This window comes from Silurus meridionalis, chromosome 23 (genome assembly GCF_014805685.1).
Source record: "Silurus meridionalis isolate SWU-2019-XX chromosome 23, ASM1480568v1, whole genome shotgun sequence".
Classification (NCBI taxonomy): Eukaryota; Metazoa; Chordata; class Actinopteri; order Siluriformes; family Siluridae; genus Silurus; species Silurus meridionalis.
The window spans coordinates 2,365,930-2,381,507 of NC_060906.1; the positions used below are offsets into that span (position 1 = coordinate 2,365,930).

General features: G+C 44.0%; 2 protein-coding genes across 2 annotated transcripts in view; both read left to right on the plus strand.

Moving 5' to 3' along the window:
* Window positions 1-12,242: 12,242 nt before the first annotated feature.
* Window positions 12,243-15,578, plus strand: part of LOC124377339 (general transcription factor II-I repeat domain-containing protein 2-like) — a 4,709-nt gene continuing 1,373 nt past the window's right edge. Inside the window, exon 1 of the mRNA XM_046836770.1 lies at window positions 12,243-13,862. Coding sequence (XP_046692726.1) covers window positions 12,243-13,412 — 1,170 coding nt within the window. The 3' untranslated portion in view covers window positions 13,413-13,862. The remainder of the gene's footprint in view (window positions 13,863-15,578) is intronic.
* The window catches only part of LOC124377340 (ribonuclease inhibitor-like), a 351,047-nt gene continuing 349,955 nt past the window's right edge, over window positions 14,487-15,578 (plus strand). The window contains exon 1 of the mRNA XM_046836771.1: window positions 14,487-14,965. Coding sequence (XP_046692727.1) covers window positions 14,487-14,965 — 479 coding nt within the window. The remainder of the gene's footprint in view (window positions 14,966-15,578) is intronic.

Sequence of the window (15,578 nt, forward strand, 5' to 3'; positions counted from 1 at the left end):
GCCTAAGAGTGCCTACTGGCATTTTAACACCACACTTTTCGATGATGTTAATTTTAGGGAATCTTTTATTTTTTAAGGAATGTTTTTAAATCTGAAAAGGCAGCTTTTAGCTTGTAACAAAAATAGTGGGACATAATCTCTGAGCAAGCAGCCAGAGAGCTGGATGGAGAGTTGACGCTGGTTGAACCTCACAAGGCTCTCCAAGGCATGGAGAAAGGTATAGATGGTCTCCCTGTCGATTTTTACAAAGCCTTCTGGGCAGTGATAGGGCAGGATGTGCTAGAGGTCCTAAGGAACAGTGTACAGAGAGGAAAGCTCCCGTTGAGCAGTAAATGAGCCGTTTTGACCCTACTGCCGAAGATGGAAGACCTGACCCACCCAAAGAACTGGTGCCCAGTCTCTTTACTGTGCACTGACATCAAGCTTCTCTCAAAAGCATTAGCCTCGAGACTAACTAATGTTATGGAGCAGATCACTCACCGAGACCAGTCGTACTGTGTGACTGATATTTGATAATGTTCATTTAATTTGTAATGTTTTGGATGTCTTAAGGCTATTGGGATTAAAGACTGGCCCGATTTTTCTAGACCAGGAAAAGGTTTTCGACCGGGTTGAACATAAATATTTATGGAAGGTGCTGGAAAACTTCGGGTTCAACCCAGGTTTCATGGCATCATCTTTCTGGTTTTAACATTCCACGTAACAATGCTTTTATCTGTTTGTCAGCATTTGCAACTGACCTGGTATGCAACTGACCCGGTAGGCTCACAAGCTGATGTGAATGTTTTAACTGATGTTTTAAATGAATTTCAAATTTTATCCTCTGCCAAGGTCAACTGGGAAAAGAGTGAAGCTATTTTAGTTGGGGAATAGGGAGGATAACAGCCTTCACTACCAGGGGGTCTAGTGTGGAAAAACGGTGGTTTTAAGTATTTGGCTGTCTACCTGGGAAATAATGAGTCAGCTGCGGCTTTTCGCCTGCAGTTCCTCCAGAGACATCTCACTGGACCGAAGACATGGCATGGAGAGCAGCAGCCCATGGAAGTTTACGCACAGTCAGACTACTGGGACTGGACCGAACTTTGCTTGTTTTTTTTATGGACACAAAAACGCTGGACGTTTGTGGATTACCGAGTTTTTACCGTGGACTTTTTAAAATCTGAAACTGTTTTACAAAACAAAGAAAAGGCTGTAGAACATTGCACTGGCTGCTGGAGGAGCCACGGTCCCTGCGTGTTGTAAATCAGCTCCTACACTGTTGGAGTTCTGCCCTAACACCGGAGGAGGATGTTCTGCTGAGTAACTACCAGACCACCGAGACCTGTTTCACAGAGCCGAGACCTTTTCTTTGAATGGACATTGCTCCCGACCTTGACGGGTGTGAAGGTCCGCTCCTGGAGTACCGGGGTGAGAGTGTGATGAACTTTGGGTCACTGTTGGGGAACCTGCTCTACAGAGCCTGTGCCAAAGTTCTAAACAAGAAAAAACTGAGTGGGAGGGTAGATACCCTATGGAGAAATGTTTTGGGTTTTAATGATGATATTAAACCAGAATGGAAGGCACTTTATAAACCACCATTAAAAAAAATCATAAAAAAAAAAGACCACAAACAGTTTGTCAATGATATAAAGCACTTTAGAAGAGATGGAGCTTTTACTGATCAGGAAAATCTTTAGGTTAAAAAAGCTGATAACGAAGGTCAATAGGGAAAACTCTGATGAAGACTGTTAGTGTGTGGTGTTTTATTTTTAGTTCTTTTAGCATTTGTTTGTTTTACTTTTATTTCTTTTTTAATGAGCTGGTTTCAAGTTGCGAGTCTTAATATAAATGAAGCGATGGATTATGCAAAGAGAGCAAAGCTTTATGAGCTTATAAGACAGAAACGTGTTGATGTTATGCTACAGGAAACCCACAGCAACAGCAGTTATGCTGCTAAATGGGTGAAGGAGTGGGACGGGTTGGCGATTTTAAGCCATAACACATCACTTAGTGGAGGTGTTGCCTTGTTTTTTAGTCGCAATTTTATTCCTGTTTCTTACACTGTGGAAAAAAATTTAAATGGGAGGCTTTTAAAAGTAAATGTTTTTTATAAGAATGAGGTTTTTGTTTTTATCTGTGTATGCGCCCACCAGTGCAGTGCAGAGAATGAATTTTTTACACAAATTCAATAATGTTATTTTAAACTGCAGCACTGCAGAAATTTTAGTTTTGAGAGGTGATTTTAATAGTACAAAATGGCCATTATGAACAGAAACCATGCAGAACCTCATGTAGCTTTCCGTAAGCGCCTGTGGGAGATGGTGGTGACCCATGATCTCTGTGACATATGGAGAAATTTTAATAAAAAACAGAGACAGTACACGTGGGCCCACTCCATAGACAACACACTCTTCTTAGTGAGATTAGATCCATTTTATTGTTTAAAACATCAGCTAACTTTTTTTACAAAATGTTCTATTTTTCCAGTAGGCATCTCATCAGTGCACCATTAGTAAAAAGAATATTATACCTAAGAGCGCCTACTGGCATTTTAACACCGCGCTTTTACATTGCCAGATCTCTGAAAGCTCTGGAGATAGAGACAGTGGAACTCCAGCATTTGAAGGCCACAGGAAATCGAGGGCATATTGAAGCCCTCAACAGCAAAAAAGCCAAAATGAACGACTTGTTAGACACTGCAGTACAGGGGCACAGGAGGTGGAAGAGAGCTTCCTTATAGACCTGCCTAAGCTTTTAGAGTCAGTGGCCAGATAGTTGGACAGAGGACTGTCACTGTCTGAGCTGCAGGAGGTTCTCCAAGGCATGAAGAATGGGCGGGCGCCAGGAATAGATGGTCTCCCTGTTGCGTTCTTTAAGGCATTCTGGGCAGTTATAGTGCAGGACATGCTGGAGGTCTTAAGGGAGAGTGTGAAAGGTGGTCAGCTCCCGTCAAGCTGCAGGAGAGCCATCTTGACCCTGCTGCCAAAGAAGGGAGACCTGATCCAGCTGAAGAACTGGCACCCGGTGTCACTACTGTGCACTGACTGCAAGCTATTGTCAATTGCATTAGTATCGAGACTGATGAAGGTGATGGAGCAGATATTTGACAACATATACCTAATTTGTGACGTTTTAGATTTTGCCAAGCTATTTGGTTTAAAGACTGGTCTGGTTTCATAGCCATGATCAGGGTGCTGTACAGTGAAATTGAGAGTGTACTGAAGGTCAATGGTGGTTTATGTGCTCCTTTTAGAGTGTACAGAGTGATAAGGCAGGACTGTTCCCTGGGTGTCTACCTGGGTAACACTGGGTTCCCAGTTTTTACATAAAAACTGGGAAGGTTCTGTAGAGCATGTGAAAGGCAAACTGAGCAAGTGGAGACGGTTGATCCCAAAGATGTCATAATGGGGGCGCAGGTCATTAACAACCTCGCCACGTCGTCCCTCTGGCACAAGCTAACCTGCATTGAGACGCATTGAACTGCTGGGGAACATCCAGTCCCTGCTGGTGGATTTCTTCTGGCCAAACTACACTGGATTCCTCAAAGTGTACTTCATCTGCCGAAAGAGGAAGGAGGGCACGGGCTGGTCCAGCTGCCAGCAGAGCTGCAGCATTCCGCCATTTAATTTATCCAGAGACTCCTCGCTGGACTCAGAGACTTAGTATGGAGAGAAGCAGCCAGTGGATTATTACGCACAGTTGAGCGACTGTTTTAAATGGACACAAAAATGATGGACGTTTCTAGATAACCAGTGTTTTACTGTGGACTTTTTAAAATCTGAAATGTTTTTAGAAAACAGAACAAAGGCTGTCGAACACTACACTGGTTCCTGGAGGAGCCTTTGGTGTACGGCAGGCGACTGGACATCTCCAGTGTGACCATTCCTGCACTGTCCATAACTCTAATCTCCTCGGGCTTCATGATGCTCCGGGATCTTGTGAACATCACAGTGTCAGACTTGTCACAGGCAGAGGACCTGGCAGCGCGTATGGGACTGAAGTCCCTGCGTGTTGTCAATCAGCTCCTACACCACTGGAGAGCTGCAATAACATCAGAGGAGAGTGTTCAGCTGATGGACTATCAACACACTGAGGCTGGTCCTGCAGTGGATGAACCCTTTCCCCAGCTGAACATCGCTCCTGAACTCAACGGGTGTGAGGGCCCCCTCCTGGAGTATCGGGGCGAAGGGGAGATGGACTTTGGGTCAGTGATGGGGAAGCTGCTCTACAGGGCCTGTGTTAAGGTTTAAAATTATAAAAAGCTGAGTGTGACAGTAGACACCCCATGGAGCAGTGTTTTTGGTTTTAATGCTGATATTAAACCAGAGTGGAGGGCACTGTACAAACCACCATTACCTAAAAAAGCTGCCGACCTCCAGTGGGGGATTTTACATGGTATTATCTCTGTGAACTCTTTTATTTCTGTTTTAAACCCTGATATTAAACCTGACTGTCCTCTTTGTCCACAGAGTCACTGTTTGTGTTTTTATGGAGCATTTCAATGTCTTTATATGTTGATTTTACTTTTTAGTGTTTTTTTCTTGGTTTTAAATACTTTTGGAAACACAGGTTCAGGTGCCAACTGGTTAATTGTATCCTAGGTCAAGCAAAGATGGCAATATACCTGAGCCGGAAAAGCCAGATTGCACAGAATTATCTGTGAGGCCACAAGAATGTTAAGGCTGATAAATCAAAAAATTTGTATTGATTTAAATTTTTACAGAAGTATGAATGATATAGATTTGTTTAAATGTGTGTGGTGTTGGGAGAATGCAAGTTAAATAAATAAATAAAGTTTTGTAAAAGTCAAAGTCTCTCACACACACACACACACACACTCTCTCTCTTTCTCTCTTTTTCCCAAACTCACTTACTCACTCACTCAATCACTTATTCTCTCTGTCTCTCTCCCTCTCCCTCCCTCTCTCTGTCAGGAATGTGAGGAATTGGACCCAAACACCAGCAAAAGTACATGTTTAAAGTCTTTAAAAAACATTACCAATTAAGGCAAATAAAAAAAAAGGCACACAACCACAGTGTCCAAAAACTTACGACCGCCAGGCAGAGGTAGTCCACATGTGAGAAAAAACAAAGTGTCCGAAAACGTATGACTTGCAGGCTAAAGTAATCCACAAAAACAAAGTGTCTGAAAATTTACGGCCGCTGTGCCAAGCGGGACAAAAGCCGAGAGAGAGAGAGAGAGAGAGAGAAAAAGATAGGGAGAATCAAAAATACCGCGACCGGTGGCACAACGCGAATCTGAAAAAACAGAAGATCAAAACCGAATAAAAAAAATGCAGGAAGCAAAAATGAGGGGCAGGAAAGTCTCAAACAGATATGGAAGCCAACGAGACAATCTGGCAGAGAACGCAATTTGCGTCCATTTATGCAAAGGCAAGATTGCGGCCGGGACGGTTGCGAGTTCGCGATACCCCGTAAGCGGTTGCTGCGGAAGTGGAAGAGCCGGAAGTGCACGCGCCGCTGGCTGACAGTACCCCTCCCCTTAGGCCAACTCCAGACGGCCCACCAGGTTGGTCTGGGTGTTCCTGGTGGAAACAGGAAATAAGGTTTGGATCCAAAGTGTGACGCGCAGGCATCCATGAGCGTTTCTCACGGTCGTAGCCTTCCCAGTCCACAAGGTATTGTAAGCCCCTACCCCTGAGTCTTGCGCGTAGGAGACGGTGCACAGCAAAAGCGGGGCCACCGTCAATTACCCAGTTGGGTGGAGGGGGTCTGGTGAAGGGAACCAGGGCGCAAGCTTGGACTGGTTTGAGCCGTGAAACATGAAAGGTTGGGGTGGACACGGCAGACACTGGGAAGGCGGAGGCGGACTGCAGACCACCACAGGATTAAGGAACTTGGATATAGGAAAAGGTCCAATAAAGCGAGGGGCTAGCTTCCTGCATGCGACCTTCAGCGGCAGGTCCTTGGTAGAGAGCCAGACCCAGACCCATAGCAGTGCAAAGACCTGAGGAGAACAACCCGGGTCTTTTTCCAGGCACCATGACAGCGCCTGCCCAAGCAAAATGACCAAGCAGAGGTCAATCTTGGTAAAGATGGTGGCTCCCTGGAGGAGCTTAAAGGCTGAAGACATCAAGGGCAAGGCCTACCGATTCTTAATGGTGATTGAGTTAAGTCCCCGGTAGTCAATGCAGGGGCGGAGGCTCTTGTCCTTCTTTTCTACAAAAACGAAACCTGCCCCAGCCGTGGAGGAGAAAGGGTGGATGATCCCAGAGGTGAGGGACTCCCAGTAATCAGTTATAGCCTCCCTTTCAGGACGAGTCAGGTGGGAAAGGCGACCCCGGGGGGGCGTTGTTCCTGGCAATAGATCAATACAAAAATCATAAGGATGGTGGGGAGGTAGAGATAAGGCTCTTGCTTTTATTGAAGATGATGCCCAGATCCTGATACTCCGCAGGAACAGAGCTGAGATCGGAGAGGGATTTCCCCCCAGAATGATTTGGGATCCGAGGGATCGAGGTGAGACAACTGGTTTGGCAAGAGATTCCCCATTCGAACACCCGGCCACTGGTCCAGTCCAGGTGAGGGATGTGCCTCTGCAACCATGGGAAACCGAACATGGCAGGTGCTCGTGGTGATGGGATGATGAGGAACGATAACCATTCATGATGTTGTTCAGCGGTGGAAACATGGAGAGGTTTGGTGCGGTGGGTGACCAGATGGAGAACGTGGCCGTCGAAAGCACGGACTAGGAGTGGAGCAGGGAGTAGTTCGGACTCAATGCCCAGTTGGCGAGCAAGTTCCTCGTCCAAAAATTCAGCGTCCACCGCGCAATCAACAAACACCGCTAATTCACGGCTGTGGCCCATGACGTTGACCCGAACCTTGAGCAACGGTCTGGAGGGGGCTGGGAGTCCTTGGCCTGGCGCTGGCCCCATATTCAACGCCGAGCCCTCTCTTTTGCTGGACAGGTGGCGGCCATGTGCCCTGCCTTGCCACACTACAGGCAGAGTCCGTGAGAGCGACGCCTCTCCTTCTCGCTAGTGAAGAGGTGCCGGCGGCCAATCTCCATGGGCTGTGGAGGCAGGGTAGGTGAAGTATTAAAGTGAGGTGGGTCGGGAGATAGACCGGGCTGCCAGGATCTAAGCAACCCCCTCTCAGAGTGGAAGTCCCTCATCCTCCGGTTTATTCAGGTGGCCAGGCTGATTAGGGAGGGCGGCATCCTGCTGGGGGTGGCTGAGTTGAAGATCTTTCGTAGCTTCTCTGAGACTGCACGGTAGGAGGCACAGACCGAGGACTGAAGTTCCCACTCCGCCGTGGCTCACCGTTTGGCCTTACCTGAAAGGGAGATCACAAAGGCCACCTTGGTAAGTTCATCCGGAAAAGATGAAGGCCGAAGCTGAAAAGTTATTTTGCAGTTCAACAGGAACGGCCTCCACTCCCCTGGTTGTCCCGCAAAGCTCTCAGGAGTCAGTAGATAAACCTTACACCAAGGTGCCGGTGGTGGAAACTTGCCAGTTCCTTTATCTGTTGGTGATGGGAGGTGGTGATCTGCACCAGAGAGAAGAGTTGAGTCTGGAGATTGTTCACTGGGTCCATGTCTGACCAGATTGTACTGTCAGGAATGCGAGGAGTTGGACCCAAATGCAGAACGCCAGCAAAAGTATATGTTTAAAGTCCTTAATAAACAATACCAATTAATGCAAATACAATGTCTTTGCATAAAAAAAAGGCACACAACCACAGTGTCCGAAAAACTTATGACCATCAGGCTGAAGTAATCCACAAAAGGAACACACAAAAGACAAAGTGTCCAAAACTTGATAGATAGATAGATAGATAGATAGATAGATAGATAGATAGATAGATAGATAGATAGATAGATAGATAGATAGATAGATATAAAGGCAGTAACAGTGCAGAGATGTGTGGACATCAATTTAGAGTACAGGAATGGTTCTGAGGCTATGACATTAAAGAATAATGTGCAGAAGTGAAGGTTATAAGATTATAGCATTTAAGAATCAGCAGCTAAATAACCAGTCTACTATATATATAAATATGTAAGCATATGTACAGTGAATAAATATAAAGGCAGTAACAGTGCAGAGATGTGTGGACATCATTAAGAAGTACAGGAATGGTTCTTAAGGCTATGGCATATGAGAGCAATTAGAAGTTAGCAAGTTGAATGAACAGTCTACTATATATATATATATATATATATATATATATATATATATATATATATATATATATATATATATATACACAGTGCCCTCCACAATTATTGGCACCCTGTTTAAGATGTGGTCGTGGACTTCAAAAATTCTCCTTTTTTAAAACAACATAGAACCCAAATGCAAAAAAGAGAAAATCCAACCTTTTATTTAAGTACATTACTTTGGTGGTAAAAAATCACACATTTAGAAAAAAAAACTTGAAATCATGTGTGCCACAATTATTGGCACCCTGATGTTAATACTTTGTACAACCTCCTTTTGCCAACAAGACAGCACTTAATCTCCTCCTATAACATTTCACAAGATTGGAGAACACAGAGAGAGGATTTTGACCATTCTTCTTTGCACAATCTTTCTAGATCATCCAGTGTCCTGGGTCCTCTTATGCACTCTTCTCTTTAGCTCGCCCCACAGGTTTTCGATTGGGTTGAGGTCTGGGGACTGAGATGGCCATGGGAGGACCTTGAGTTTGTGACTGCTGAACCACTTTTGTGTAGATTTTGCCACATGTTTTGGATCATTATCCTGCTGAAAGACCCAATGACGACCCATCTTCAGCTTTCTGGCAGAGGCCATCAGGTTTTTATTTAAAATATCCTGGTACTTCAAAGCGTTCATAATGCCATGCACCCTAACAAGGTTCCCAGGGCCTTTGGAAGAGAAACAGGCCCACAGCATCACAGATCCTCCACCATACTTCACGGTGGGCATGAGGTGCTTTTCGGCATACTCATCTTTTGTTTTACGCCAGACCCACTTAGAGTGTTTGTTGCCAAAAAGCTCAATCTTAGTCTCATCTGACCAAAGCACACGATCCCAGTTGAAGTCCCAGTACCGCTTAGCAAACTCCAGACGTTTACGTTTGTGAGTGTTAGTGAGAAAAGGCTTTTTCCTTGCATGCCTCCCAAACAGCTTGTTGGCATGTAGAGAGCGTCTGATGGTTGTTTTGGAGACTCTGTGACCCCAAGATGCCACTCTTTGATGCAATTCTGTGACGGTGAGCTTGGGAAATTTTTTTACTTCTCTTACCATCCTCCTCACTGTGCGTTGTGGCAAGATAAACTTGGGACCTCTTCCAGCCTTGTTTGTCACTGTTCCAGTTGTTTTAAACTTCTTAATGATTCCTCTGACTGTAGATACCGGCAAGTTAAGGCGAGTGGCTATTTTCTTGTAGCCATTGCCTGACTTATGAAGGTCGACACATCTGCCTTACTTGAATGGTGTGTTCTCTTGTCTTTGCCATGTTGACAAATGGGTAAGAGAATTAGGCCTCTGTGTCACGTCATATTTATACCCCAGGAAACAGGAAATCATGAATTACTAATTAAAAGTCCCTAGATACCCTGACCAACCTTAGCAACTACAGAAAAATATATTTAAAAAAAAAACAATTACATTTTTCAGAGGAATTGTTAGGTGCCAATAATTGTGGGACACATGATTTCAAGTTTTTTTTTTCTAAATGTATGATTTTTTACCACCAAAGTTATGTACTTAAATGAAAGGTTGGATTTTTCTCTTTTTTTGCATTTGGGTTCTATGTTGTTTTTAAAAAAAGGAGAATTTTTAGAAGTCCACGACCACATCTTAAACAATAATTTATTTAACAATAATTGTGGAGGGCACTGTGTATATATATATATATATATATATATATATATATATATATATATATATATATATATATATATATATATATATATATATATATATATATATATATATATATATACACACAGGTTTTATACACAAATGAATGAAATGTTGGGCAGAATGTACAGTAATGATATAAAGATACATAGATAAAAATAGTGCAAATGTAATGAGTAATAGAAAAGTATGTAATATGTACATGTATAGTACAGAGGTTATATACAGTGTTTTATTTTGTAGTGATTAGCGGTGTAGTGTAGAGTTCAGTAGTGTGATGGTGGATGGAAAAAAGCTGTCCCTGAACCTGCTGGTTCTGGTGCGGAAGTTCCTGTATCTCCTTTGTGATGGAAGGAGGTTAACCAGTTTATGAGTGGGATGTGAAGAATCCTTGATAATGTTATGACCATCAGGCTGAAGTAATCCACAAAAACACACAAAAACAAAGTGTCGAGCGGGAGAAAAGCTGAGAGAGAGAGAGAGAGAGAGAGAGAGAGAGAGAGACAGTCTGTGAATAGAAAATAGGGAAAATCAAAAATACCATGACTGGCGGCACGGCGCGAATCCGAAAAAAAAAAACCGGAAGATCAAAACCGAAACCAAAAAATGCAGAAAGCAAAAACGAGGGGCAGGAAAATCTCAAAAGAATGAAGAATTTTTATTTGTTGGTGGAGATTTTAACTGTAGGGTAGACAGCAGTAACCGCAACCATATTGAACCCCACATGCCTTCCCGTACACGTTTTACTCAGATTCTCCAAAAAAAAATGGTTTAAGCGACACATGGCGGTCATTTCATAGCTCTCAGAGACAGGAAACATGGGCTCATGCCCGCAACAATTTTATGTTGTTGGCTAGGTTGGACAGGTTTTATGTTTTTTAACATCATTTAAAATTTTTTTATAAATGACTTGTTTTATCAGCCCTGTTGGTCTCTCAGACCACAGTTTGGTTTCCTGCATGGCAGTTTTAAATTCTATTAAACCAAGAAGTGCATACTGGCATTTTAACACAGCTCTTTACATGATAAACATTTTACGGATATTTTAAAAAATTTTTGGAAAAATTTTAACAAGGATAAGAAACACTTTACCTCCTTACAGCAGTGGTGGGACCTGGGCAAAGTACACACCAAACAGTTATGTCAACAGTACACTGCAATGTCACAAGAGAGTTGGCTCAGTCAGTACATCAATTAAAACATGAAATCATAGAACTCCACAGCCTTTTACAGCCCGCGGGAGATCAGGACCGTGTCTAGACACATGTAGCGCTAAGAAGAAGAAGCTGTCTGACCTCCTAGGGTTGAAAGTACAAAGTGCGCTAATAAGATCACTCTTCCAGAATGCGGAAAAGATGAATGCACTGTCTACGTTTTTTTTTTTTTACCTCGAGAAAAAGAATGGCCAGAAACGTTTTATCCACAGCCTGCGATCTGAAACCGGGGACATTTTATCCGATTCCACCAAAATACAAGAGAGCAGTTAGTTTTTATGAGAAGCTTTACACCAGCGAGCTCGAAGTGGACCAGGTCACAGAGCAGGTCTTCCTAGGAGGACTGCATAAAGTCCCTGAACACCTCGATGCAGCACTCAGTGGAGCTTCTTAAAGCCCTACATGGTACAGAGAGTGGGAAGGCACTGGGTATTGATGGACTTCCAGCAGAGTTCTACAAGTGCTTCTGGGCCGTTGTGGGGAGGACTTGCTGGAAGTCCTTAACAACAGTTTAGCTGGGGGTTTGCTTCCACTGAGTTGCAGGAGGGCAGTCCTTACACAACTCCCTAAAAAAGGAGACCTAACATACATACAAAACTGGAGACCTGTGTCCCTGTTATGCAGCGACTATAAACTGCTCTATAAGGTTTTAGCCACCAGACTGGGAAGCGTTCTGGAGAAAGTTATTCATTCTGATCAGACTGTGTACCTGGGAGGTCGATTTGTGACAACATCTCGCTGGTTCGGGATCTTATAAGTGCTTCAAAATTGTTCGGCCTGAAAATGGGTCTGATCTCCATAGACCAGGAGAAGGCGTTCGACAGAGTGGAACGTGATTTTTTTTTTAGAAAACTCTCAAAGCTTTTGGTTCGGCCCGCTTCTACATTTGACCCGGCCCCTGAATAATATCATAGACGGAAAAAAATGCTACTTCGACCTCACTTTGCCCCGGCATGTTTTTACCTTTATGGCCACCCATACCCCAGTCATAGAACGTGAACATGACTCCCCAGAACGGAATAATGGCAAAAAGGTTTGGTAAGAGAAAAATTGATTCAGAATGCAGGGTCTTTAACCCGCAGTGGACACAGGATTATTTTTTTGTTCAAATCAAAGAAAAAGCTGTTAAGAATACAACCTGCGCCGACACTATGAATCCCGTCACAAAGACAAGTATGCTAGCTTGCAAGGCCAAATGCGAGCAGAAAAAATCTCAAAGCTAAAAACTGGACTGTTAGCTCAGCAGACTACATTTGTACGCCAAACTCAGCTAAACCAAGCATCATTTCGGGCTAGCTTCCGTGTTGCTCAGCTGATAGCAAGCTGCGGTAAACCTTTCACCGAAGGAGAGTTTGTCAAGAAATGTTTCAATGTTGTCATGGAGGAGGTATGTCCCGAGAAGAAAGATGTCTCTAATGCCGTGAGTCTGTCGGCAAGTACAATTACCAGACGCGTTGAAGAAATTGGGGGTAATGTGTATGCCCAGCTGCAGCAGAAGACTAAAGTTTTTGACTTTTTTTCATTAGCACTGGATGAGAGCACGGATGTGCAGGACACCGCGGAGCTACTTATTTTTATTCGTGGAGTTACCGCAAACTTTGAGATGTGCGAGGAGCTGGCAGCCCTACAAAGCCTGAAAGGCACTACGACTGGGAAGGATATTTTCGACAAAGTATGTCAAACCATGCAACAGTTGGATCTGGACTGGGCAAAGCTTGCCAGCATCACGACTGACGGAGCCCCTAGTATGGTGGGCGCATCTCGGAGTTTAATAGGACGCATGAACCGGGAGATGGAAGAACGGGGTCTCACCGCCCTGCTACAAATACACTGCCTAATTCACCAGCAAGCGCTGTGCTGCAAAGTGTTGAAGTGGGATTCTGTCATGAAGGTTGTGGTATCGTGCATAAACATCAGAGCAAATGGACTTAAACACAGGCAGTTCCAACAATTCTTGTCTGAACTAGAGTCTGCGTACGGAGATGTGCTGTACTACACAGAGATCCGATGGTTAAGCCGCGGCAAAGTTTTGAGGCGTTTTTACGAGCTGCTACCTGAAATTAACGCATTTCTTCAGTTAAAAGGCAAAACGGTCCCAGAGCTGATCGACCCAGCATGGAAATGGCACCTCGCATTTTTAACAGACGTGACAGAAATGCTGAACGGCCTTAACTTGCAGCTACAAGGGAAGGGGAAACTCATTTGCGACATGTATTCCCACATAAAAGCATTTGAGGTGAAACTAGCGCTGGTTTTGGAACAAGTGAAAAAGCACAACTTCACCCATCTCCCTGCTACCCAAAGCTTTTCTGCAGAGAAGCCAGCTGTCGCGTTCCCAGGTGAAAAGTGTGTGGAAGCACTTTAAATACTGAAGGCGGAGTTTGGTGTACGATTCCGTGAACTACATGTTCATGCAAAAGAAATCCGTCTTTTTCAGAACCCTTTTGTTGCCGACATCGATGAAGCCCAGCCTTCTTATCAGTTTGAGCTGGCCGAGTTACAGAACTGTGATGTTCTGAAAGACGCATTCAAGCCCAACAGTCCCATTGACTTCTATGCCGCCCTCCCAAATGACACCTACCCTAACATAAAAAAACACGCAATGAAGATGTCCACACTTTTTGGCAGCACGTATATCTGCGAGCAAACCTTTTCACGCATGAAACTCCTGAAAACTCCAACGAGATCAAGATTGACAGATGAACATTTGCATCTGTGTTTGAGACTGGCTGTGACTAGAATGGAACCGGACATTCAACTTCTCACCAGCCAGATGCAGGCTCACAATTCACACTGATGAACATACAGTACATAGGTAAGCTCACTTTTCTGACTTAAATTAGTCATTCTGAGTATGAACAAATATAATCATAATAAAATCTATTGGGATAAAATCCATCTCCACAACCATACTGGTATTGAAATGTATTGTGCTGTGTAGGTGCTGTATCACTTAGTTCGGTTTCTTAGCCTGCTTGCTTTGTGGTTTTCAGAGGAAGTTGATGAGAGAGCCTACAGTGGTGTCTACTGGGCTAGCCTATGGAACCTACAAAATTGGATTATAAGGAAAGAACACAAGAACTTTGAGAGACATTTGAGATTCTGCTCTGACAAGTGAAGTTGAACTTTTACCTAGGATTGTGCACGGCACAGCATAACTTTCTTTCTGTGAAGAACCCAGAGAGGTTTATTTGATTTTTATTGATTTCATAAATAGTGTTATTAGCCTATATATTTTCTGCGTTATTTTATTCTGTGAAGAACCCAGAGAGGTTTATTTGATCTCAGAAAGGGTTATTAATATTTGGATATGTGTGGTGCGCTGGAGTGTCAGCATGTTTTCTGGAAATCAATAAATTATTACATTTAGGGATCCCGCGATTATCACACTTTTTCTGTTAGAAACTGACCCTGGCCCCCATCAGAGAAGGGAAAAGTTATGTGGCCCTCACTGGAAAAAGTTTGGGGACCCCTGCTCTACACCCTAGCCATAGAACTGTTTTTGAACAGGCTAAGAAGTGAACTGAAAGGTTTCTCATTTCCTGGTTATGGGACCACTCTCCGTTTGTCAGCATATGCTGACGACATAGTAGTAGTTATTGACCAACAGACCTACATCGACACACTGAATAGACTCTACAGGGACTATGGCATAATTTCCTCGGCCAAGATTAACTGGGATAAAAGCGTGGCCCTTCTGGTCGGGCGTTGGTCGTCTAGCATGCCCGAACTGCCGGGTTTTAAATATCTGGGAGTTTACCTGGGGGAAGAGACCTTCATGCACAAAAACTGGGAAGAGACAGTCTCGAAAATAAAAGGTCGCTTAGATAAATGGAAATGGCTGTTACCTAAGATGTCCTACAGAGGACGCATGCTGATTATAAACAACCTGGCAGCATCCTCCCTTTGGCACAAAGTGTATAGACCCACCTGTAACACTTTTATTAAGAATTCAGTCGATGTTTTTAGACTTTTTCTGGGACACTGGGTGCCCCAAAGAGTCTTGTACCTACCCAAGGATGAAGGTGGGCAGGACGTAGTGCACCTACAGAGCAGAACTGCTGCTTTTCGTTTACAGTTTTTACAGAGATTTTTAAGCGGTTCGATGTCTTTAAGTTGGAAATGTGTGACCAGTACTATTTTAAGACAGAGAAAGCCAAAGGCACAAACTCACTACACTGACTACTTCAGGAGCCCCTGATCTATGGAGCTCATCTGGACATTGCACGCAGTCCCCTCACCCAGACTCTACTAGCAACTGGTCTAAAAACGTTGAGACACCTGGTGGACCTGGCTGGACCAGAGCTCAAGAACGCCATTGGAGTATCTGCCCGGCTGGGATCGAGATCAATGCGGATCGTGGCATGACTACTTCAGGGGTGGAACTCTGCTTTCCCACCAGTGGAACAACAAATGTTAGTGGAGTACTGTGGAGGTTCTGAACAGCCGGATGAAGAGGACCCTTTTACTAAGCTTTCTCTGTCTCCAGACTTGGAGGGAAGTACTGGTCACTTTTTAGAATGTAAGAATG